Source organism: Rhinopithecus roxellana, chromosome 15 (assembly GCF_007565055.1).
Source record: "Rhinopithecus roxellana isolate Shanxi Qingling chromosome 15, ASM756505v1, whole genome shotgun sequence".
NCBI lineage: Eukaryota > Metazoa > Chordata > Mammalia > Primates > Cercopithecidae > Rhinopithecus > Rhinopithecus roxellana.
The window spans coordinates 6980770-7006016 of record NC_044563.1 but is presented as its reverse complement, the minus strand read 5'-3'; the positions used below and the strand labels follow the sequence as shown (position 1 = coordinate 7006016).

The 25247-nt window shown below is 54.6% G+C and overlaps 1 protein-coding gene across 2 annotated transcripts; it reads left to right on the top strand.

Annotated features, from left to right (window-relative positions):
- Positions 1–1523: 1523 nt before the first annotated feature.
- On the top strand, positions 1524–16549 carry RHOD (ras homolog family member D). Of its 2 annotated transcripts, XM_010366369.1 has the most exons (5): positions 1524–1734; positions 10115–10202; positions 10958–11067; positions 14314–14448; positions 15968–16549. In XM_010366369.1, the coding sequence occupies exons 1-5, from the start codon at positions 1603–1605 to the stop codon at positions 16133–16135; spliced, it is 633 nt and encodes a 210-aa protein (XP_010364671.1). In that variant the 5' UTR covers positions 1524–1602; the 3' UTR covers positions 16136–16549. The 2 variants fall into 2 exon arrangements, with proteins under 2 accessions (XP_010364671.1, XP_010364672.1); XM_010366370.2 differs by lacking the exons at positions 10115–10202; positions 10958–11067 and having other exon boundaries at positions 1537–1734.
- The last annotated feature ends 8698 nt before the right edge of the window (positions 16550–25247 follow it).

Here is a 25247-nt window from a genome sequence, read left to right as displayed (position 1 = left end):
CCACCCAAGGCCTGATGACAGCAGCAGTGGGGAGGATGACGCTGACAGCTGATCCGAGGGGGTGGGGCCCCTCTCACCACTCCTTGGGGCGGAGAGCCCTGCTCAGGAGCTACCTGCCCAGCCCGTGTCAAGTCACTGCCCAGCCCTATGGCAGTTTCGGGGAGGAAGAGGCACCTGGAAGGCAGAGCTGTCCTGGGGAGGCTCCTTCCCTCCAAGTGGGGCTCCATCCAGCCTGTGGACCACAGCCCGGAGCGGGAGCCGGGCAGAGGAGTCAAGGAGCTGGACTCTGCCTCTCCACGTAGTGACTCTTGCCCTGGCTGCCTCTTTAGACCACAGTGAGTTTAAAGGAGGTTGAAGGTGCTTTTTCGCCTGCCTGACTTGGAACTCCATAAGGGGTGATGTCATGACCAGTATAAATTGGGGGTAACCTAATGATGTCTGCCCCCTGTTCTTTTAAGCTTCAATGTAAACACTCAGTCCAAGATCTGGGAAGACCCTTGTGCCCATTTTTAAAAGATTTCAACTCTGGCCATTAGGAGAAGTGGAGGGATCAGGTGACAATGAGTTCCCAGTTCAATGCTGGATTTACTGCTGGCATCCAAAGTGCTCCACTGTGCAAGCACCAGCTCCTCTTGCTGCACCACTGTGCAAGGGAGACTCGCCCTCTGCGGGGGCGGGGCGGGGGGCAGCATTCCGCTAGGGCCTCCACAGCCTCGCCCCTGCCGCTCTCTCCTGTGGAACACCTTCTCCCTCCCCCATCTGACTGTGTCTCACTTTTCCTCAAGACTCTGAAGGGCTTCCTGACTCACTCAACCTGGGTGAGGAGCTCCTTTCCCCTACTCCTGTCCCGCTGCCTGTCCCTACCCACGTTGTAGTTCTGATCACACTGATGTCCTGCCTGTCTAGTATTCTAGGCTATGGGCTTCTCAAGGCAGGGCCTGGATTTTGTCTTGAACAGTTCAGGGTCCCCAGGCCCTTGGGCACCAGGAGGACGTCTCATGGTGCAATAATAAGAAACACTCACACTTTATAGAGGGAAAATTCCATCTCTTTCCCTAGATCGTGGCCAGCCAGGGTGTCTGGTGACTGCCCACCTTCAGCAGAACTTCCTGGTGCTGGCGGAGGGAGGCAAGCCAGGCCTGGTAGGGCCAGTGAAGGGGGTCATCCCCTTCCCACCTGGCATGAAACGCCTGTTTTGTGCTCCGTCCTAAGCCCCCTGGGGAAATGCACCATTCATTCACTCATTCAGTAAAGGTCACTGGCTCCTGCCTGGATCTGGGACCCAGTCCCTGAGCACACACACCCCCGCCCCCACTGTCATGGTCCCGCTGTTTGTCTTCTCCCTTCCGACCTCCCGTGGCCCCAGCGCGGCCCGCTCGCAGTAGGTACTCGGGCAGCGTTTCTTCAAGGACCTAGACGGCCTTGAGAGGAAGGGCCCCAGCCTAGCCACCCAGGCCTCTCACCTGGCTCTCGGGGCGCCCGGCTCGCACTTCCTCCCGCCGCCCCGCCCCTTCCACATTCCTGCCCCGCCGGGCCTGCCCCGCGCAGTCTGGGTCCCTGCGCTGCAGCCGCCCGCCCGCGGTCTCTGCTCCCGGCCCCGGGATGACGGCGGCCCAGGCCGCGGGCGAGGAGGCGCCACCAGGCGTGCGGTCGGTCAAGGTGGTCCTGGTGGGCGACGGCGGCTGCGGGAAGACGTCGCTGCTGATGGTCTTCGCCGATGGGGCCTTCCCCGAGGTGAGTGCCCAGCGTCTCCGCCTCGCCCGGTTCGGCTCGCGCGCCCGGGTGTGCAGGTCCCTGCCGGACGGCCCAGGCTGTGCGCCTGCCCCGGCCTCCGAGGGGTCTCCCAGCGGGGCCTGGGGTCCAGGGCAGAGTTCTTCTCCCCCAGCCATTGGGAATGAAGGCCTCAGTGATGTTATCTGTAAAGCGGGAGGAATGGCACCTACCGGGGAGGGGTGTCACAAGGACTGAGTGAGGCGACCTGGGTGCACACAACATCCTAAGACAGCACTTGGCCGCACAATTCCGCCAAGAGGGCCTGAGGGCTTGGGAGCCAGACTGCCTAGGTTAAAATTATGGCTTTGCCACTTACAGCTGTGTGCCCTTGCGCAAGTCCCCTAACTCCGCTGTGCCTGTGTCCCTAACTACATCACAGGTGAGTGACAGCGCCCACCGCACAGGGTCACTGTGACAGTGAGTTAATAGACGTCAAGCACTCAGTCCCGGCCTGCGCACAGGAAGGACTCACGGAGAGTTGGCACATGTCACTCTTGGGAAACATATTCTCCCCTCCAGCTCATGCCGCTGGAATGCATGGGCCATGGGCTCTGCCTTGGAGGGTCGGAGCACACCAGCTATAGCCTCAGCTGCTGGGCCCCCGTCTCTGCTCTCCTCTTATGAGCCCCGTGCCCTTTTGTAACCTGCTTAGCTTCTCTGAGCCTCAGTTTCCTCACAACAACCCCATGGGGTAGAGGGACTGTAGGGCGGTGGTGAGGTGGAGCCCAGGGAAGGCTGATAGGCAGCTCCAGTGCGGTACCTGGCACGTCCTTGGCGCTGTAGGCATGCCCACTGTTAATCCTTCCTGACATGCTGACTGCCCAGGCAGACTCCACAGGCACCAGGTGGCCCCTGCTCTGCCACCTCTCAGCTCTGTTGTCCTGGGAGTCCATGGAGTTGCTCCCAGCATCTCCTCTTTTTTTATTGTTTGAGACAGAGTCTCACTGTCACCCAGGCTGGAGTGATATTGGCACAATCTCAGCTCACTGCAACCTCCGCCTCTCGGGCTCAAGCGATTCTCTTGCCTCAGCCCCCTGAGAAGCTGGGATTATAGGCACCCAACACCACGCCTGGCTAACTTTTTTTATTATTTTATTTTTGAGACGGAGTCTCACTCTATCACCCAGGCTAGAGTGCAGTGGAGCAATCTTGGCTTACTGCAACCTTCGCCTCCCAGGTTCAAGTGATTCTCTCACCTCAGCCTCCCGAGTAGCTGGGACTACAGGTGCGTGCTACCGTGCCCAGCTAATTTTTGTATTTTTTTACTAGAGACAGCATTTCACCATGTTGGCCAGAATGGTCTCCATCTCTTGACCTCGTGATCCGCCCGCCTTGGCCTCCCAAAGTACTGGGATTACAGGTGTGAGCCACCTCGCCTGGCCAATTTTTTTTATTTTTAGTAGAGACGGGGTTTTGCCATGTTGGTCAGGCTGGTCTCGAACTCCTGGCCTCAAGCGATCTGCCCGCCTCAGCCTCCCAAAGTGCTGGGAATACCGGCTTGAGCCACTGCAACTGGCATTCTTCCTTCTTTTCTTCCCAGCATCCTCAAAGCCCCTGGGGTTGTACAGGTGCTGGGGCATCTGAGCACAAGCAGGACGGGTCGGGCCTACCCTGGTTCTTATCACACTGTAGTTCTTATCACGATGATGTCCTGCCTGTCTCCCACCCTTGGCTGTGACCCCTGGGGCTGTATTGGCCCCCACCATGGCTTTCTGCTGCAGTGGCATTGAGTCACTTTTGTTTAGTGGCTTGTGGAGCTGATGTCACCTTCTTTGATCAGTCATACTTTTTTTTAAGTTGGGGGAAACATGTTTCTGGATGCTGCCCATGGGAACCCAACAATGAGAGCACCCAGGGCAAAGCACCACACAGGGACAGGTGGCCCAGGCCCAGGGGAAGGCACCTGATGGGTGGGGACCTCACCACCAGCTCTGAAATGTCCTTGATGGTGAGACCATCCCAGCTTCAGAGCAGTTCTGACGTGGAAAAGGGGGTCTTGCAGTTGATAAGATGTGAATGCTTTGAGGGACATGCTGGGGCAGGCCGGAAATGGGGGGAGGGCATGCTTGTCACCAGGAAAATGGGCCGGATTTGTCCAGGCTCTTCCCCTGTCTGGGGGCCCTGGTTCCCTGGAGCAGGAGAGTTCTCTTCTTTTAAAGAGCCCACAATGGGCCGGGCGTGGTGGCTCACGCCTGTAATCCCAGCTCTCTGGGAGGCCAAGGCGGGTGGATCACCTGAGGTCAGGAGTTCAAGACCAGCCTGGCCAACATGGTGAAACCCCGTGTCTACCAAAAATACAAAAAAAAGTTCCTGGGCATATTAGCACACGCCTGTAATCCCAGCTACTCGGGAAGCTGAGGCAGGAGAATCGCTTGAATTCAGGAGGCGGAGGTTGCAGTGAACCAAGATCGCTCCACTGCACTCCAGCTCGGGGACAACAGAGCGAGACTCTGTCTCAAAAAAAAAAAAAAATATATATATATATATATATGTGTGTGTGTGTGTATGTATGTATGTATATATATATATATCCCATAATGTGCAAGAGCTGGAAAGGGTTCATTTTGCAGATGGGAAAACTGAGTCCAGAGCCCAGAGGCTTGCCTGGGGGCACATGGCTCAGCGGGGGCGGCACTGATCTAGAGCCCTGGTCTTCCCACTCCCTACCAGGGCCTTCTCCACAGCCGCCAGTGCTCTGCCTGCTGGACCCAGCCTCCTCCTGCCCCTGTCTCTAGCACCAGACTCTTCCTCCAGGCAGCCCTTGAAGCCCAAGGGGCCAGCAGCCAGGAGGCTGGAGTCCCATCTCCCAGACTTCCTGCACACAGCGAAGGGCCGAGAGCAGCCTGAGAATTTGGAGGGACCTCCGTGACCCTCATCCGGCTGTGGCCCAGCCCTGGGTTCAGGGCAGCAGGGGAGGGCAAGGTGGAGAGAGCTCCTGGAACAGGGGGGAGCCCCAGGCTGGGGTGCCAGCCTCTGCCCAGTCCTGGCTGGCATTTGGGGCTGCAACCATTCCCGCAGGTTCAAAGCCTAGCAGCCCCCACACCAGCATGGGGATAGGAGGCTGTGGGGAGTACCCGGCTCTGCTGGTTAGAGCCCCCGAGTCCTTCCTTGTTCGCACTTGGACTCCCATGGGTGTCCTAACCAGGGATACCCCAATACTCCCCTTTGCCCAGGTCCGCTGTCTTGGTAATGATCCATTTTCTGTCTGTGAGCCCCTGGAGGGCAGACCCAAACCTGAGTCATCTCTGTCCTGGTCCAGCACAGGCTCAACCCTTCTTTTCTGGCTGAGACGGCCAAACAGATAAGATTAGGTGCCATTGGTCCCATGGACAGAGGGTGACCCTGCCTGGGGGTCAAAGAACAACACAACAGAAGGTACAGACAGAGTCTCTAGGATGACCTCCCGAGTGGGGGAAAGGGCTGTGACAGTTACAAGCCAGAGGGGAAACCCAGCCCCTTTCTGCCTCCAGGAACTGGAGCTGGTAACCTCAGGAAAGGCAGGTGGCTGGGGACAGAGCCTGGCCTCTGCAGCCAGAAAGACCTGGCTCTGTCACTAGCCAGCTGTTCAGTGTATCACCTTGAACAAGTCATTTCCTCTCTCTGAGCATCATCAGAAAGTGAAGGTTGTACTGATGTTCCAAGCTTGCCAGGATCAGAGACGGCGCCAGTACTCAGCCACACACAGATCCTTAGAGAATGGTGGGTGACAGTATCATTACCATGGGCATTTGCAAAGCACTGAAACATGTTTCCCAAGAGATTCCCAGCAGGCTGCCCTGCAGCTCAGATCAAGAAGGTGACTTAGTGGGTGGTCAAGCTGGGAGCTCAGATGCAAGGGCACCAGTGCCCTTCACAATGAGAGGCCCCTACTCTAGGACAAAGGTCAGAAGCTGGGGAGGGGCTGGGGCTATTAGTCCATTTTCACACTGCTATAAAGAACTACCTGAGACTGGGTAATTTATAAAGAAAAGAGGTTGGCCAGGCGCGGTGGCTCACGCCTGTAATCCCAACACTTTGGGAGGCCGAGGCAAGCGGATCACCTGAGGTCAGGAGTTTGAGACCAGCCTGGCCAACATGGCGAAACCCCGTCTCTACTAAAAATACAAAAATTAGCCAGGCATGGTGGCAAGCACCTATAATCCCAGCTACTTGGGAGGCTGAGGCGAGAGAATCGCTTGAACCTGGAAGGTGGTGGTTGCAGTGAGCTGAGATAGTGCCACTGCACGCCAGCCTGGGTGACAGAGCGAGATGCCGTCTCAAAAAAAAAAAGACAGAAAAGAAAAGAGGTTTAATTGACTCACAGCTCTGCATGGCTGGGGAGGCCTCAGCAAACCTACAATCATGGTGGAAGGTGAAGTGGAACCAAGGCACTTCTTACGTGGCAGCAGGAGAGAGAAAGAGAGAAGGGGGAAGCAGCACACTTTTGAACCATCAGATCTTGTAAGAACGTCCTCACTGTTGGCCAAGCGTGGTGGCTCACACCTGTAATCCCTGCTCTTTGGGAGGCCAAGGTGGGCAGATCACTTGAGGTCAAGAGTTCGAGTCCAGCCTGGCCAACATTGTAAAACCCCATCTCTACTAAAAGTACAAAAATTAGGCTGGGCACAGTGGCTCACGCCTGTGATCCCAGCCCTTTGGGAGGCCAAGGCGGGTGGATCACCTGAGGTCGGAAGTTCGAGACCAGCCTGACCAACATGGAGAAACCCTGTCTCTACTAAAAATACAAAATTAGCCAGGCATGGTGGCACATGTATGTAATCTCAGCTACTCAGGAGGCTGAGGCAGAAGAATCGCTTGAACATGGGAGGCGGAGGTTGCGGTAAGCAGAGCGTGCTATTGCACTCCAGCCTGGGCAACAAGAACGATACTCCGTCTCAAAAAAAACAAAAAAAAAACAAAAATTAGCCAGGTGTAGTGACACACGTGTAATCTCAGCTACTCAGGAGGCTGAGGCAGGAGAATCACTTGAACCCAGGAGGCAGAGGCTACAGTGAGCAAGATAGCACTACTGCACTCCAGCCTGACTCCGTCCAAAAAAAAAAAAAAATCTCCCTCACTATCACAAGAACAGCATGGGGAAAACCACCTTCACGATTCAATCCCCTCCCACCAGATCCTTCCCTCGACACGTGGGCATTACAATTCGAGATGAGATTTGTGTGGGGACACACAGCCAATCCATATCACTGGAGAAGGTGTCACCACCTGGAAGGATGGATGGGGGCTCGTGTGGACACTGCTCCTGGCCACCAGCTTTCCCGGTGGTGAGCATTTATGCTGCGGCCTCATCTGCCAGTCCATCCTCCCTCCCACATCATGGCGTGACACTCTTCCCCTTTAACCAGTGAGGAGACTGTCCTAAGGACACGTAGCTGGTGAGTGCCGGAGCTGGGTCTTAAGCCAGGCACATCTAAACCTAAAGCTAGTGCTTCTAGCTACCAGGTCACACCGCCCCCACCAGGCAAAAGGCCTGAGGGAGGGCACTCTGAGCAGGCAAGGGGGGATGGAGAGGTAGGTGAGGCCCTTGTCTCTTCCTGTTGGTTCCTCTTGGTAGAGGGAGTGACAGCATGTCTAGAGTCTGGGGTGGGGCCAGCCCTTACCTCAAGGCTATCCCAACTTCTCCATCTTCCTCAGCTGCCCACTCTGGGACCCGCCTTTCTCCCCACCCCACTCCCTGCAGCTTCCCTGGAGGATGGTGCTGACCCACTGCTCAGGTGCTGCCCCTCCCAGCTGGTCAGGGCCTGACTCAGAGGGCCAGCGGGCAGGCAGGCAGGCGTGAAATTCTCCTGAGTCATGGGCAGGTGGGGGCCCCACCTGGCATGGGAAGGTAATAGGATAGGGGCCCCCCTGACTGTGGCCGTACCAACCAGCCCTGAGCAGGCAGTTGAGGGTTAGGGACCTAACAGCAGGCAGCCCAGCATGCCCCTTGGAGCAGAGGGCACAGGTTGTGGCAGAGTTTTGCAAACCCATCTTTCAAAAGCTCCCTCTTCATTCCTGCATTTTCATCTGTGTACAAAACCTGGCCTGTTGCCCGTTCATCTCACCTTCATGGAAAGGCAGTGAGTTTAGGCTGGGCAGGGCTGGAATAAGGGGCCTCTGTCCTGGGTGACCTCCTCCCAAGCCCAGGCAGGACAAAGAAGAAAGGCCCAAATATGGGACACTGGGCTGGGCGTGGTGGCTCACACCCATAATCCCAGCACTTTGGGAGGCCAAGGCAGGTGGATCGTGTGAGTCCAGGAGTTCAAGACCAGCCTGGGCAACATAGCAAGACCCCATCTCTACAAAAAATACAAAAAATTACTTTGGGAGGTCAAGGTGGGTGGATTGCTTGAGTTCAGGAGTTTGAGACCAGCCTGGGCAACATGGCAAAACCCTGTCTCTACGAAAAAAAGAAAAAGAAAAATTAGCCAGACATGGTGGCCCACACCTGTAATCCCAGCTACTCAGGAGGCTGAGGTAGGAGAATCACTTGAGCCTGGGAGACAGAGGTTGCAGTGAGTCAAGATCGCGCCACTGCACTGCCTGGGTGACAGAGTGAGACCCTATTTAAAAAAAAAAAAAAAGGCAGGGCGTGCTGGCTCATACCTGTAATCCCAGCACTTTGGGAGGCCGAGGGGGGTGGATCACTTGAGTCCAGGAGTTCAGGACCAGCCTGGCTAATATTGTGAAACCCCCATCTCTACTAAAAATACAAAAATTACCCCGGTGTGCTGGTGTGTGCTTGTAATCCCAGCTACTCTCAAGGCTGAGGCAGAAGAATCACTTGAACCCAGGAGGCAGAGGGTGCAGTGACCAAGAGATCACGCCATTGTACTCCAGTCTAGGCGACAGAGCAGGACTGTCTCTCAAAAAAAAAAAAAAAAAAAAAAAGCCCGGGTGCGGTGGCTCACACCTGTAATCCCAGCACTTTGGGAGGCCGAGGTGGGCGGATCATGAAGTCAGGAGTTCAAGACCAGCCTGACCAACATGGTGAAACCCCATCTCTACTGAAAATACAAAAATTAGCCAGGCATGGTGGCACGTGTCTGTAATCCCAGCTACTCGGGAGGCTGAGGCAGGAGAATCCCTTGAACCTGGGAGGCGGAGGTTGCAGTGAGCCAAGATCACACCATTGCACTGCAGCCTGGGTGACAGAGTGAGACTCTGTCTCTAAAAAAGAAAAGAAAAAAAAAAAGTGGAGGGCGCATTGGGGCCTTCTGGTAAGGGATCAGGAAAGGCATCCCAGGAAGGTGAAGGCAGCATTTAATAGGGGTCTTGTTTGGATTGTGAGAGGTTGAGAGTCAAAGAAGGAACCCCAAAAAGCTGCGAGTTCCCCAGGGCAGGGATTGAGTCTTTTGTTGCCTGCTTCCCAGTGTCCGGAATTGGGCCTAGAGAAGGTGCTAATGCTGCTGAATGAATAGATGAATGAACAAACGAACAAAGCAAGGAATGAATAAACATGTAGGTTAATGTTCTAGGAAGGGGGGACAACATGAATGAAGGCTCAGAAATGGGAGTCCCACCAGCATGTGCCTGTGGTCCCAGCTCTTGGGAGGCAGAGGCAGGAGGATTGCGTGAGCCCAGGAGTTTGGGGCTACGGTGAGCTATGGTGCCTGTGAATAGCTGCTGCACTCCAGCCTGGGAAACACAGGGAGACCCTGTCTGTGAAAAAAAGGAAAACTGGGAGTCCCCTGCCCCCATCCAGAGGGCAATGATAAAAATAACAGTAGCTGGCATGTAGATGTGCTTATTTTATGCCAGGCCCTGAGCTAAGGGCTCTGCATGGAATATCTCACTGAATCCTTATAGCGGCACTGTGGTAGGTTTTTTTTTTTTTTTTTTTTTTTTTTTTGAGACGGAGTCCCACTTTGTCACCCAGGCTGGAGTGCAATGGTGCAATCTCGGCTCACTGCAACATCCACCTCCTGGGTTCAAGCGATTCCCCTGCCTCAGCCTCCCAAGTAGCTGGGATTACAGGCGTGCGCCACCACGCCTGGCTAAGTTTTGTATTTTTAGTAGAGACAGGGTTTCACCATGTTGGCCAGGCTGGTCTCGAACTCCTGGTCTCAAGGCCCACCTCAGCCTCCCAAAGTGCTGGGATTACAGGGGTCAGCCATGGCTCCTGGCTGGTAGGGACTTTTAATATTCCCATTTCACGACTGAGAACAAAGCTCGGGAGGTTCAGGACTTTACATAAGCAGACAGGCTCTGGACCAGCACCCCAGGCAGGCCAAGGAGGAGGCTTCTCACAAACAACTACACTCCACTGACTCCCAAGGAGGGGGCAGCGCTGTGGACAGACCAAGTCCCCAACGCCTCTCAAAGCCTCCTCACAGCCTCCCCCTGCCCTGCTTCTCCTCAGAGCTACACCCCCACCGTGTTTGAGCGGTACATGGTCAACCTGCAAGTGAAAGGCAAACCTGTGCACCTCCACATCTGGGACACAGCAGGTGGGTGTGCAGGGCGGGGGCAGGGTGGGAGAGGCTTCTGTGGGCCCCCGATGCCTGGGACAGATTCCGCTCTGCTTCCTTCTGAACCAGGGAGGCCAGCCAGTCTCCCAGGGACAGGCGCAGGCCAGGAGTGGGCCCAGGAGTCTGAGCTCCCTTTGCCTCTGCAGCTGTGTCCACCTGCACCCCCAGGACCCCAGGGCTGCCCACTACGTCTTGGAGGCAAGCGGGAATCCAGCACTTTGCTTTCAGGACTGTTCCTGGCCTTCTGAGCACTCCATCCTGCTTTTAGCTTCTGTAGGATCTGCCTGTCCGTGGCTTCTGCCCTCCAGCCTCCTGACCTTGCCTATACCAGGGTGAGCTCTGAGCTAAACTCAGGGCATCCCAGCAGCCCTCTTAGTTGGACGGGTTAAGATGTCTTTGCCAGGTTCCCACCTACCCCTTATTTCTCACTCCTAAGCTCAGGGCAAAGCCGGCTTCTGAGCAGTTGGCCCCAGTTCCTCCAGGCGGTGCCAGGCCTGGCCTCTGCCTTGCCCGCCATCCCTTCTAGACACCCCACAGGCAGAAGTGAGCACTGCCCCAAGGGGGCACTCCCATGGAGTAGCCACCTCAGAGCCAAATTTGTGCCAGACTCTGAGGCAAAAAACTAGGCCTTGTCCCCAGAAGCTCCCCATCTGATGGGATGACCTCCTGACATTGGGGCGGTGCTGACAGGGGCCAGGAGCCCTGAAGGCAGTGACCACCCCCACTCTGCCCAGGGCAAGATGACTATGACCGCCTGCGGCCCCTGTTCTACCCTGACGCCAGCGTCCTGCTGCTCTGCTTTGATGTCACCAGCCCGAACAGCTTTGACAACGTCTTTAACCGGGTAGGTATTGGGGGACAGGGTGGCATAGCCCCCATAGCCAGGCCACTCCACTCTGCCACCCACCCTTGATCCAACTGACTGTCAGAGTTTGGAAGGCCCAAAATGATATTGATTCCAGAGCCTTTGGTGTATATATGGGGAAACTGAAGCCCAGAGTGGGACAGTGGCTTGCCCAGCGTCTCTGGCACAGGGATTTGGTGGCAGCATCTGCCTTTCTGACTCCCAGTACAGTGCTCCTTGCCTACCCTATGCTGCAGACTCTGAACACTGAACACTGTGGCTCTTCCCACTGCGGCTCTGCCTGAGGTTGCTGGGTGACCCAGAGGCTCCGGCACCTCCCCAGCCTGTGCCTGCCCGAGGTACACGAACCATCACGTCAGTGCAGCAGCTCTGCGTGGCTGCTGCTTCTCAGAGGCTAGTCATGGACATCAGGGATGTGGCCCCTTGAATTCCTCTGCTCCAGCTGCCTTTAGCCATGGCACAGTCCCTCACCCACTGCTGCCAGGGCCTCCGAGTTTCTGCAGGGTACAGCCCACGACAGTATTTGCAGCAACAGCAACAACAATGGCGACAATTTTAAGGACTGACCATGTGCCAGGCACTGTTCTGGGTACTTGCGTGTATTTACTCATTTACTCCCCTGGCCAGCCTTATGGAGTGTTATTATTCCCGGATCCAGTCACTCATCCAGAGATACACATCTATTAAAGTGGTAACACTGGGATTTGAACCCTGGCAGGCTGCCCCGCCCATTCCTTCAGAACAAATGATTGAGCACATTCGTTCTGGTGCTGTTTGGGCATTGGGGACCAGGAGAGATGGTGGTGGCTGGGACCAGGGTGCTAGCAGTGGGGGTGACAAGAAGCAGGTTCATTCTGAATCGGTCTAGAAGGCGGAGTTTGCTCATGATCGGGGTTTCCTGTTGGATTGGATGTGGGTGGGAGGGAGGAGTTTTTACCAGAGCAGCTGGCAGGTGGAGTTGCCCTTGGCCAGGATGAGAAGGAGCAAGCTGGGGACCGGAGTGGGACATCCTAGTGGAGGTGTCCGGCAGGCAGTGCCAGGCATGCGTCTGCAATTCCTCCTAGCAGGCAGTCCAGCTGGGCAGCCTCAATGCAGCCGCATATTTATAAGCTACAGGTGCAGTAAAGCCTGGGGGAGGCTGCCCGGCGAGGGAGAGCAGCTAGAGGAGAGGAAAGACCACAGGCTGAACCCCAGGGAGAGAAGGAGGCGGGCAAGGCCCCATAAGACCTAGGAGAGCCAGGAGAGTGGGGTCCTGGGGTGAACTGCAGGCTCGGTCAGGTAGGAGGGAGTGATGCCCAGGGTCAGGGCTATCGAGGGATTGGTAGGAGCAGGGCTGAGGATCCACTAGTGGTGGCCAGGCACGGTGGCTCATGCCTTGTAATCCCAGCACTTTGGGAGGCCGAGGAGGGCGGATCATTTGAGGTCAGGAGTTTGAGACCCGCCTGACCAACATGGTGAAACCCCATCGCTACTAAAACTACAAAAATTAGCCAGGCGTGGTGGCACATGCCTATAACCCCAGCTACTTGGGAGGCTGAGGCAGGAGAATTGCTTGAACCCGGGAGGTGGAGGTTGCAGTGAGCCGAGATTGCACCACTGCACTCCAGCCTGGGCAACAAGAGCTGGACTCTGTCTCAAAAAACAGAGGATTCACTGCTGGGTTCAGTGGGAGCCACCAAGGAAATCTTCCTCATGGGCAGTTTCGGTGGATGGGTAGGGTGTGGGGAATCTGCCAGGGACCCCACAAAGGCCCCATTTGCTTCCAGGAATGAGGTAGTTTGATGCCTATTTGTTTGTTTGTTTTGAGATGGAGTCTCACTCTGTCTCCCAGGCTGGAGTGCAGTGGTACAATCTGGGCTCACTGCAACCTCCACCTCCCGAGTTCAAGCGATTCTCCTGCCTCAGCCTCCGGAGTAGCTGGGACTACAGGCTTGAGCCACCAAGCCCGGCTGATGCCAATTTTTATCTGGCAAGTTTGACGCCTGAGCCGGCCGACTTAGTGCTCCTGGAGATAGAAAGCCCCCTCGGGATCCCCGGCGCCCCAGCTGTAGTCCAGGCTGAAAGAACTCGGCCCTGGTGGCCTCACATTCCGCAGAGTAGCCCTCCCTCCACCAGGCAAGCCGTTGAGGCAGACAGCTGCAACCATTTGAGCTGATTTATTTATTTATTTATTTTCGAGACAGATTCTCACTCTGTCGCCCAGGCTGGAGTGCAGTGGCTCCATCTCAGCTCACTGCAACCTCCGCCTCCCGGGTTCAAGCGATTCTCCTGCCTCGGCCTCCCGAGTAGCTGGGACCACAGGCACCACCACCACGCCCAGCTAATTTTTGTATTTTTAGTAGAGACGGGGTTTCCCGTTGTTGGCCAGGCTGGTCTCCAACTCCTGACCTCAGGTGATCTGCCTGCCTCAGCCTCCCAAAGTGCTGGGATTACAGGCGTGAGCCACCGAGCCCGGCCTGGATTGATTGATTTATTTTTATCTTATTTATTTATTTATTTATTTTATTTATTTATTTTTTGAGACGGAGTCTCGCTCTGCCGCCCAGGCTGGAGTGCAGTGGCCCGATCTCAGCTCACTGCAAGCTCCGCCTCCCGGGTTTACGCCATTCTCCTGCCTCAAGCCTCCAGAGTAGCTGGGACTACAAGCGCCCAGCACCTCGCCCGGCTAGTTTTTTGTATTTTTTAGTAGAGACGGGGTTTCACCGTGTTAGCCAGGATGGTCTCGATCTCCTGACCTCGTGATCCACCCGTCTCGGCCTCCCAAAGTGCTGGGATTACAGGCTTGAGCCACCACGCCCAGCCTCCGGATTTGTTTTTAAAGGATCCCTTATTTCCTTATATGTTTTGCTCAGTTTAGTGGGTGTCTGTGAGCGCCCTTACCCTGCAGAGAGGCAGGATTCTAGAAGGGCAGGAGCAGGGCTCTGAGCCCCACCCCCAGGCTCAAATCCTGCCATTTCCAGCCAAGGCCAAGTTACGTCGCCTCTCTGTGCCTCAGTTACCGCATCTGTACAGTGGGATTGGTTATCAACTTGCTGCCGGGCCTTGGGGAATTAATGGGTCCGTAGGTGTAAATTCTTAGATGAGAGTCTGGTACCAAATAGTTTCTCCCTAGATGCTGGCAGTACTGATTATCAATATCAGAGCTTGGGCTGGGGAGCAGGAGAGTGGCCTACTGAGAGGGCCAGAACTCTCAAGGGCTCATACGTGCCCCCTCGCCCCCTGCAGTGGTACCCGGAAGTGAATCATTTCTGCAAGAAGGTGCCCATCATCGTCGTGGGCTGCAAGACTGACCTGCGCAAGGACAAATCACTGGTGAACAAGCTCCGAAGAAACGGGTTGGAGCCTGTGACCTACCACAGGGTAGGAAACCCAGCCTGAGGTGGGAGTTGGGGAGGACTGGGTAAGGGGACCTCTGGATGCCTCTCAGTGGCACCAGGCATCCAGCACGCTCAGGGTGTAGGTCAGAGCTGGGGTCGTCTTAGAGGCTGTCGGTGTCAGGAACTTCCAGCACTTGGAAATGGTCCCTAGAATATGCTGGAAGCCTCCACTGGCAGAAGGGAGAACAAAGAAGTAGGCATATCAGAGTCAGTTCCACCACCAACCTGAGACCCAGAGAGGAGGCCCACATATTCAGACGGTGGGATCCTCTCTGCTACACGCCCAGGTTCATAGGAAGTTCATTTCTTGGTGCCTCGAGAGGCAAAGAGGCCCAGCCCAGAATGGAGGTAAGAAACACACCGAAGGCTGGCTGGGCACGGTGGCTCACGCCTGTAATCCCAGCACTTGGGAGGCCAAGGTGGGTGGATCACTTGAGGTCAGGAGTTCGAGACCAGCCAGGGCAAAATAGTGAGACCCTATCTCTACCAAAAATACAAAAAAATTAGCCAGGTGGTGTGGTGGCGGGTGCCTGTAGTCCCAGCTACTCTGAAGGCTGAGGCAGGAGAATCACTTGAACCCGGTTGGCAGAGTTGCAGTCAGCTGAGATTGCACCACTGCACTCCAGCCTGGATGACAGAGCAAGATTCCATCTCAGAAAAAAAGAAAAGAAAGAAAGAAAAAAGAAAAGAAAAGAAAAAGAAACACAATGAAGGCCAGGCACAATGGCTCATGCCTGTAACCCTAGCACTTTGGGAGGATGAGGCTGGAGAATCATTTGAGTCCAGGAGTTTGAGACCAGCCTGGACAACATAGGGAGACCCCATCTCTACAAAAAAGTAAAAAGAAAAAATAGCTGGGCTTGGTGGCCGCTCCCCTGGTCCCAGCTACTTGGGAGGGTGAGGCGGGAGGATCCCTTGATTCCAGAAGTTCGAGGTTACAGTGAGCCAAGATTGCACCACCGCACTCCAGCCTGGGCAACAGAGCAAGACCCTGTCTCAAAAAAAAAAAAAAATGCCAGGGGTGGTGGCTCATGCCTGTAATCGCAGCACTTGGGAGGCCAAGGTGGGTGGATCTCTTGATGTCAGGAGTTCGAGGCCAGCCAAGGCAAAATAGCGAGACCCTGTCTCTACCAAAATTACAAAAGATTAGCCAGGTGTGGTGGCGGGTTCCTGTAGTCCCAGCTACTCTGGAGGCTGAGGCAGGAGAATCACTTGAACCTGGTTGGCGGAGTCGCAGTGAGCTGAGATCGCACCACTGCACTGCACTCCAGCCTGGACAACAGAGCAAGACTCCGTCTCAAAAAAAAAAAAAAAAGAAAAGAAAAGAAAGAAAAGAAAAATAAATGTGCTAAAGTGCGTGAGGGCGCTTGGGCAAGCCAGGGTACGGGAGCCGTGGGTGCTCGGCAGACCCCACCTTCCACTCTTGTCCAGGGGAAGGAAGCGAGGACGTGAGGCCTGCCCATTGCCCCCTTCACAGCAGCCCCATCCACCTCTCCCTCTAGGGCCAGGAGATGGCGAGGTCCGTTGGCGCGGTGGCCTACCTCGAGTGCTCGGCTCGGCTCCATGACAATGTCCACGCCGTCTTCCAGGAGGCGGCCGAAGTGGCCCTCAGCAGCCGCGGTCGCAACTTCTGGCGGCGGATTACCCAGGGCTTTTGCGTGGTGACCTGAGCATCTCGGGGCGTCCCAGCAGCATGGGAAGGGGCAGGGTGCTGACCTACCGCTGAGCTGGCTGGGCTGGACCCGGTCCTTAGGCTGTGACCGTCAAACTGCACCACAACAGACGGGTGCCACCAAGGCCAAGCCCTGGGGCCTGGGAGTCTTGGACTGAGAAAGGGGGTTCCTGGGCCCACCTACCCTATGTAGGGCTAGTCCTGCCGTGCCTGAGAATCACTCACTGACCCCTACGCCCGGTCCCGGACCGACATCCTGGAGCCGCCTGTGCAGCCTGATGCCCCCTCGTGGCTGCTCCCAGAGCTGCACCTGCCAGGACCTAAAGTTCTTAGGTCCCTCCTGCCAGAACCCACACCCGGCCCTATCCCACCTGTCATACTGGCAACTGTAACAAGGAAAACGACATCACTTGTCATTTGTGTCATGCCTCTTGTTTCTTTTTTCTTTTCTTTTTTTCAGACAGAGTCTCGAGTCTCGCTCTGTCCCGCAGGCTGGAGTGCAGTGGCTCAATTTCAGCTCACTGCAAACTGTGCCTCCTGGGTTCAAGTGATTCTCCTGCCTCAGCCTCCTGGGTAGCTGGGGTTACAGGTGCGCGCCACCATGCCTGGCTAATTTTTGTGTTTTTTTTTAGTAGAGACGGGGTTTCACCACATCAGGCTGGGGTCTCGAACTCCTGACCTCGTGATCCACCCACCTCGGCCTCCCAAAGTGCTGGGATTACAGCTGTGAGCCACCATGCCCGGCCTATGCCTCTTGTGTCAAAGCGGCTTTACACACATGTTCCAAGGTAGGTAAAAGCCCACCCCATCTAGGCACTGGGATGGGACTGCTTGGATCCAATCCAGCTTTATTGCTTCCACGATCTTGGGCAAGTTCTTCTGGGCCTCAGCTTCCTCACCTGTGAAATGGATCACAGACTAAGCCATGGAGCTTTTGGATGAGTAAGAGGGTCATGAGGACCAACACATGCAAAGAGCTTAGTAGGTGCCTAGCATGCAGTAAGTGCTCACAAAAGGTTAGGCCAGGGCTGGACGCGGTGACTCACTCCTGTAATCCCGGCACTTTGGGAGGCTGACATGGCTGGATCATGAGGTCAAGAGTTCGAGACCAGCCTGACCAACATGGCGAAACCCCTGTCTGTACTAAAAATACAAAAATTAGCCAGGCGTGGTGGCACACACCTGTAATCCCAGCTACTCCAGAGGCTGAGGAAGGAGAATTGCTTGAACCCAGGAGGCGGAGGTTGCTGTGAGCCAAGATCACACCACTGCACTCCAGCCTGGGCAACGGAGCAAGACTCCTCAAAAAAAAAAAAAAAAAAAGGCCGGGCACAGTGGCTCACGCCTGTAATCCCAGCACTTTGGGAGGTCAAGGCGGGAAGATCATGAGGTCAGGAGATCGAGATCATCCTCGCTAACACAGTGAAACCCCATCTCTACTACAAAAATACAAAAAAATTAGCCGGGCATGGTGGCAGGCACCTGTAGTCCTAGCTACTTGGGAGGCTGAGGCAGGAGAATGGCGTGAATCTGGGAGGTGGAGCTTGCAGTGAGCTGAGGTCCGGCCACTGCACTCCAGCCTGGGTGACAGAGCGAGACTCCATCTCAAAAACAAAAAAAGGTTTAGCCAGGTGCTGTGGCACACCCGTCCCAGCCACAATTGCACCAGTGCACTCCAGCTTGGGCTACAAAGCAGAAAAAAAAAAAAAAAAAAAAAAGTGGTTGGGTGTGTTGGCTTACGCCTGTAATTCCAGCACTTTGGGAGACTGGAGCAGATGGATCACCTGAGGTCAGGAGTTCCAGACTAGCCTGGTGGTCACATGGTGAAACCCGGTCTCTACTAAAAATGTAAAAATTAGTCAGATGCGGTGGTGTGCCCCTGTAATCCCAGCTACTTGGGAGGCTAAGACTGGAGAATCACTTGAACCTGGGAGGTGGAAGTTGCAATGAGCCGAGATTATACCACTGCACTCCAGCCTGGGTGACAGAGTGAGACCGTCAAAAAAAAAAAAGGATCCTGACTTCTGACTTCAGAGCAGTTGAGGCTCGTGCAAGAAGATAAATCTGCAAGAAGTCTGGGTAAAAAGCGTGACAGCAAAAACACCATCAAGGGCTCCAGGAACACAGGGAAGTTACAGAGGAGAGCTGTCTGAGCTAGGTTAAGCTCACTGGGCTTGGGGAGAATGGGGAAGAATATGCTGAGTGCAGGGTACACTTAGGGGAAGAGCAATCAGGCTAGAAATGGAGGCTGGGAAAAGGTGTTTCCCATCCCTGAGCAGGTTAGATTAAAAACTCAGCGGGGCCGGGTGTGGTGGCTCACGCCCGTCATCCCAGCACTTTGGGAGGCCGAGGAAGGTAGATCACCTGAGGTCAGGAGTTCCAGACCAGCCTGGGCAACATGCTGAAACCTCATCTCTACTAAAAATACAAAAAATTAGCTGGGCATGGTGGTGGGCACCTGTAATCCCAGCTACTCGGGAGGCTGAGGAAGGAGAATCGCTTGAACCTGGGAGGCAGAAGCTGCAGTGAACTGAGATCACGCCACTGCACTCCAGCCTGGGCAACAAGAGCGAAACTCTGTCTCGAAAAATAAATAATAACAATAAATTAATAAATAATAGTAGTTTAAACAATAAAATATAATATAAATAATAAAAATTAAAAAACTCACAGTGGGGACTGGAATCCAGGTAGGGTTTTCCACGTTGGCCCCTAACACTATTTCACGTGCTGCAGCTCTGCCCTGTAATCTGAGCTGTAAGCCCCCACGTTGCTGAAGCAGTCCCCCACCTGGAACTGTTTCTGATGAAACTTCCGGGACAGGTGTCAGCAGCTGGTTCTCATTAAGGATCATGTGTATCAATGCAAAATAAATGGTCCCGTTTGGCTGGGTGCGGTGGCTCACGCCTGTAATCCCAGCACTTTGGGAGGCCAAAGCAGATGGATTGCTTGAGGCCAGGAGTTCATAGACCAGCCTGGCCAACATGGTGAAACCGCGTCTCTATAAAAAAATACAAAAATTAGCCCAGTGTGGTAGCACGCACCTGTAGTCCCCAGCTACTCAGGAGGCTGAGGCAGGAGAATTGTGTGGGACGAAGAGGTTGTGGTAAGCCGAGAATGCACCGCTACACTCTAGCCTGGATGATAGAGTGAGACCCCGTCTCAAAAAAAAAGAAAATATATGTTTGGTTTGGGAACTTCCCAAGAGCTTTAATTAGGCTCACAGTACGGTTGGAGAATATTTGGGTTTGAGTCCAGAGCACATGGGCATAGAGTAGATTAGTGCAGCTTTGGTGCTGGTTCATGGTTTGGTTCAGATCGAGCCTCTGAGCATAAGAAAGTTACTCATTCAGGCCAGAAATGAAGCTGTGGCAGGTGGGGTCATAAATGCCTTGCTCACCCTGTGGCTTGGCCAAATGGGTAGATAGGAGGGGTGCTCAAACTGCATCTGATTCAGGACACCCCAAGATATCTCTTAGGAAATTACCTCCCCTTGAAGCCCCAACAGGATTCTTTTTTTTTTCTCACAGAGTCTTGCTCTGTTGCCCAGGCTGGAGTGCAGTGGTGCAATCATAGCTTACTGCAGCCTCAACCTCCTGGGCTCAAGCAATCCTCCTACCTCAGCCTCCTGAGTATCTGGGACTACAGTTGCACACCACACCCAGCTAATCCCCCTGCAGGGTTCTAAGTGCTATAGAGGAGAGCAGACCATGGGGTGGGCTTGTTCACTGAATCAATTTTAATGAGTTCACATTGACTAAGACTGAGGCCGGGCGTGGTGGCTCACGCCTGTAATCCCAGAACTTTGGGAGGCCAAGGCAGGTAGATCACCTGAGGTCAGGAGTTCAAGACTAGCCTGACCCATATGGTGAAACCCCATCTCTACTAAAAATACAAAACTAAGCTGGGTGTGGTGGCGCGTGCCTGTAATCCCAGCTTCTAGGGAAGCTGAAGCATGAGAATTGCTTCAATCTGGGAGGTGGAGGTTGCAGTGAGCTGAGATCATGCCATTGCACTACTCCAGACTGGACAACAGAGCGAGACTCTGTCTCCAAAAAAAAAAAGAAAAAAGATAAAAGAAAGAAGGAAGGAAAGAAAGAGAGTCACTGTGTGCTTAGTGCTGTGTGCTGTGCTTAGTCATTTTCCATGAAAGTATCCCATTTAGTAGTCACAGGCCCCAGCAAGCTAGGACCAAGTACACATCCACCTCACAGATGAGGAGGCGGAAGCACAGAGGGCTTGGTCAAATGCTCATGACCTCAAGAAGTAGCAGGGCCAAGGTTTAAGCCCAGGACAGTCTGTCCAGAATCTCGGCTGTTAACCACTACGCTGGACCCCTGTCCTGAGTCACCTCTTCCCCGGACCCCCAGCCCTGGACCCCTGCTTTGTACCAGTATTTCCAGACCCAGACCCCAAGGAGCTAAGAGTTTACAGAGACAAAAAGGCTTAGAACTGTCTTTCAGGGATTGGGAGCAACATGGCGGGTGCAAGGCTGTGAAGACCACGTGGTTTCCCCAGACACCAGCAGAGCTACAGCTCACAGAAGGCCCGCTGAAGCAGGCTGAGCAGCACCTGAGGATCCCAGCAGAAGGAACAGGCGCTGGGATTTATTGGGTTCCCACCCCGTGCCAGACGCTTGATTGACAAGATGCCATTATTAGACCCATTTCAGAGAAGAAAATAAGGCTCAGGGCAGGAGAGTGGTCTGTGTAGGGTCATGTGGCCAGAGGTAGGGCTGAAGTTCAGCTCAGCCTCTCATGGCACTTCATTGAGGACGCATGCTGGGAGATCAAGGTCAGTGAGGAACCGAGCTCTGTGGGCAAAGAAGAAACAGGATGGGTCTGGAGAGCTGAAAGATCCAGTGGTGTGCACAAGTTGGGGAGAAGCATCTGGGGCCACCACATGAGAGGAGGGAAGTGGGCACCTGCCTGCTGTTCTGGGGAGGGAGTTCCTGGGAGAGAGACAGTGGGACTCAGGAGCACACACACTGGACTTTCCTTCCCTGCCAAGGGCTGCCCTCCTCGAGCTTCTTTGAGAGCTCATCACCACCTGAAATGGTCCTGTCTATCTCCCCATGGCCATGCCAGCTCTCTGAGAGCACAGGCTGGGCTTGTTGCAATCCTCCATGCCCGCCGGGAGCGGTGGCTCATGCCTGTAATCTCAGCACTTTGGGAGGCCGAGGCGGGCGGATCACGAGGTCAGATCAAGACCATCCTGGCTAACATGGAGAAACGCCGTATCTACTAAAAATAAAAAAAATTAGCCAGGCGTGGTCGTGGGCACATGTAGTCCCAGCTGCTCAGGAGGCTGAGGCAGGAGAATTGCTTGAACCCCAGAGGCAGAGGTTGCAGTGAGCTGAGATTGCGCCATTGCACTACAGCCTGGGTGACAAAGCAAGACTCCATCTCAAAAAAAAAAAAAAAAGAAATCCCCTGTGCCTCAAACAATGCCTAGCATATAGTAAACACCAAATACATAGGTGAGAAATGAGTGAATTAATGAATGGATTTCATCAATCAGTGCTCCATTCAGACCCTCATCTATTCCGGCTTGGACCAGCACATAAGTCTCCCAGCCTGCAGGCTCTCAGCCTCCTCCATCCTCCTCACTCTGGCAGAGCCATCCTCCAAAGCACAAGTGTGTCCCTGCACAGAAGACTTCGGCAGCCCCCTCTGCCCAGAGATGAAGTGCCAGAGTCCATGGCTGGGGCCTGGGGCTCTCCAGTATCTGGCCCCAGCCCACCTTGATCCGGGCCTTATCCCCAGGACACCTCCCCACACCCACTCGGGCCACACCCAGGGGCCACATCAAGGGAACACCAACCTCCTAGCCTTCACTCAGACTGCTTTCCCATCTCAGCAAGCCCTCCCTCCCAGTCACCGCCCATTCAAACCTCCCCTCCTCCCCCAAATCCTTCAGGGTCCAGCTGGGACACCACCCTCTCCAGATAGCTTGTGGGCCAGGCCTGCTGCCTTTCTCCCTCTTCACTGTACACCTGCCTGTGTGCACCAAAGCTGTCTTCGCAGGGCCCCTTGGCTAAGGAACTGGGCTTTTCTTCCCATGCTGTGGGAAGGACCAGGTTGAACTCCCTAAGATGACAGGTCTGGTCGTGGGACCAGGTGGGCTATCTGGGAGGGCGGAGGTGGGAGCCTGGAGACCAGCTGGGCAGCTGCAGATGTCCAGACACAAGAAACAAGCCACCACAAGTCAAGGCTTGGTGACTTCTGGGCTGGGAGCTGTAGCACCAAGGGTGGACTTTGGGAAGGGTGGGGATGTTGGGAGGGAGGTAAGAATGCAGGCCTCTCCCACCCAGGGTCGGGGGGAGGAATGTGGGGAGGGCGAGTACTTCTCCCAGACCCGGCACTGGGAGAGGCAGGGACCTGAGTTGGGTGACTGCTTTCTCACTCTGGCCTCTCTCCCTCTGCCCTGCCTGTGTTTCAGGCCCCATCCTGCCTAGCCCACCACATACAGCTCTCCAACTGTGTCCAAGGAGGGCACGGGGGTGGCGGGGGTGGGGGCGGGGCGCGGTCCTTGGAGACGCCTGTGAGGAGCCAGAGTTATTACTATTATTCTCCTTCTCCCCCCAACAATCCCCTCTTTCAGTTCCTCACTACCCAGCCTGGCAGGGCAGGCACTGCCAGACGAGTGGGAGCTAGGGAAGGCCCAGCCTGGAGGCCAGCCCAAGCCAAAAGCCACAAACCACAGTCTTCCTTACCCCACGCCACCTCCACCCAGCCTCGGGGTTGTCTGCTGGGAAGGTAGAGGGCAGGGGTGGGGACTTCAAGTCATCTCCTCCAGGACAGGCCACTCCCTAACACCCTCAGGGTGAGGAGGAGGGTGGGGCACACACTCTGTGAGTCACAGAGCTTCCCTCTCCCCTGTGCCGGGGCAGCGCTCTGGGCCCCATCCCATGTCTGGACACAGGGAGAGGATGGTGGCCAGCAGATCACCCTACTCCAGGCCACCCTCTGCTCTCCCACCTCGTTTTCCTCCTGGGGACCCGTCATTTGGAGGATAACCACTCACAGCCCCCAGGAAGTCATCGTTCAGCCGCTGGCTAGGAAACCAACAAAGCATATGGCCAGGCTGAGGGCAGTAAACGCGCGAAAGAGTGGAACGGCTGACAGCCCGCCCCTGCATTCAAGGGCTTAATCTCCACAGTAATGCTGCTGATTAATAGGTCAGATTGCTTGGACTCGGGAAGGGGAACATCACACACTGGGGCCTATCATGGGGAGGGGGGAGGGATTGCATTGGGAGTTATACATGATATAAATCATGAATTGATGGGTGCTGACTAGTTGATGGGTGCAACACACCAACATGGCACAAGTATACATATGTAGCAAACCTGCACGTTATGCACATGTACCCTAGAACTTAAAGTATAAAAATTAAAAAAAATAATAAAAAAAAAAAGGTCACATTACCAGGCGCGGTGGCTCAGGCCTGTAATCCCAGCACTTTGGAAGGCCAAGGTGGGCGGATCACCTGAGGTCAGGAGTTTGAGACCTGCCTGACCAACATGGTGAAACCCTATCTCTTCTAAAAATACAAAAAACTAGCCAGGCATGGTGGTGGACACCTGTAATCCCAGCTACTCAGGAGGCTGAGGCAGGAGAATCGCTTGAACCCACGAGGCAGAGATTGCAGTGAGTCAAGCACCACTGCACTTCAGCCTAGGCAGGACAGAGACTCCATCTCAAAAACAAACAAACAAACACAAAAAAAGGTCAGATTGTGACTAGAAGGGGACTTTCCTGCATTCAAATCCTGGCTCTGCAACTTACCAGCTGTGTGACCTTGAAGGAGACACTAGGGCTTTCTTATGTGTCAGTTTCCTTATTTGTCAAATGTGGGTATGAGTAGTTCTGACCTCCTACATTGGTTGGATTCAATAAGCAAATAGTGCTTATTCACTCCCTCAATGCTAACTCCTAACTAGAGCTATTAACTAAGAAATGAGGATAATTGTTTACTGTGCAGGGTTGTTGCAGGGCCTGCAAAGCAGAAACAAGCATGTATGTGTTTGATGCTGGCCCCCTCTTCCCAATCTGGGTCACCAAGCCTGGGAGGAGAAGAGAGGGAAGCTTCATCAAGGAGACGGAATGGAACATGAGGCCGACCGCTGTTTGCAGGCCTGCAGGAGGGGCTGGACCCTCAGCAGAGCCAGGGAGGATGGGGCTGGAATTTCCTCCAGGGCTCCTGTTCGCACGGGACACACCAAACTGAGCAGTGCTCAGCCCAGGGCTGACAATAGTAGTACGTCTGATTAGGAAATGAATAGTATCAGCTCCTACCAAAAAACACATTTTACTTTTATTTATTTATGGTTTTCTTTGTTTTTGGTTTTAGTTTTATTGAGACAGAGTTTCACTTTTGTCACCTAGGCTGCAATGGTGCGATCTCAGCTCACTGCAATCTCCACCTCCCGGGTTCAAGCAATTCTCCTGCTTCAGCCTCCCAAGTAGCTGGGATTACAGGCACCCACCACCACTCCCAGCTAATTTTTGTATTTTTACTAGAGATGGGATTTCACCACATTGGCCAGCCTGGTCTAGAACTCCTGACCTTAGGTGATCTGCCTGCCTTGGCCTCCCAAAGTGCTGGGATTACAGGCGTGAGCCACCGCACCCAGCCTTTATTTCTTTTTGAGCCAGGGTCTCACTCTGTCATCCAGGCTGGAGTGCAGTGGCATAGTCTCTGCTCACTGCAGCCTTGACCTCCTGGGCTCAAGTGATCCTCCCGCCTCTGCCTCCCAAGTAGCTGGGACCACACAGAACACTCCACCATAGGCCCTGCTCCAGGCACTGTGACTACTGAGCACCAAGTGCAGGGTGCAGGTGCAGAGGTGAGGTGAGCAGGATGTGGTCCTTGCCTTCCAAGCTTCCATCTTCCATCTTCCGTGGCAGCTCAGATATGGATACAACCAGCAGGGGAGGGGAGTGTACAACATTCACTCAGCAGCCCACAAGTGTGAGTGCCAGCTCCTGCCACTGAGACAAACAGGAGGAGTTTAGCTAAAACAGGGTTAGGCCAGGCACAGTGGCTCACGCCTGTAATCCCAGCACTGTGGGAGGCCAAGGTGGGAGGATTGCTTGAGCCCAGGA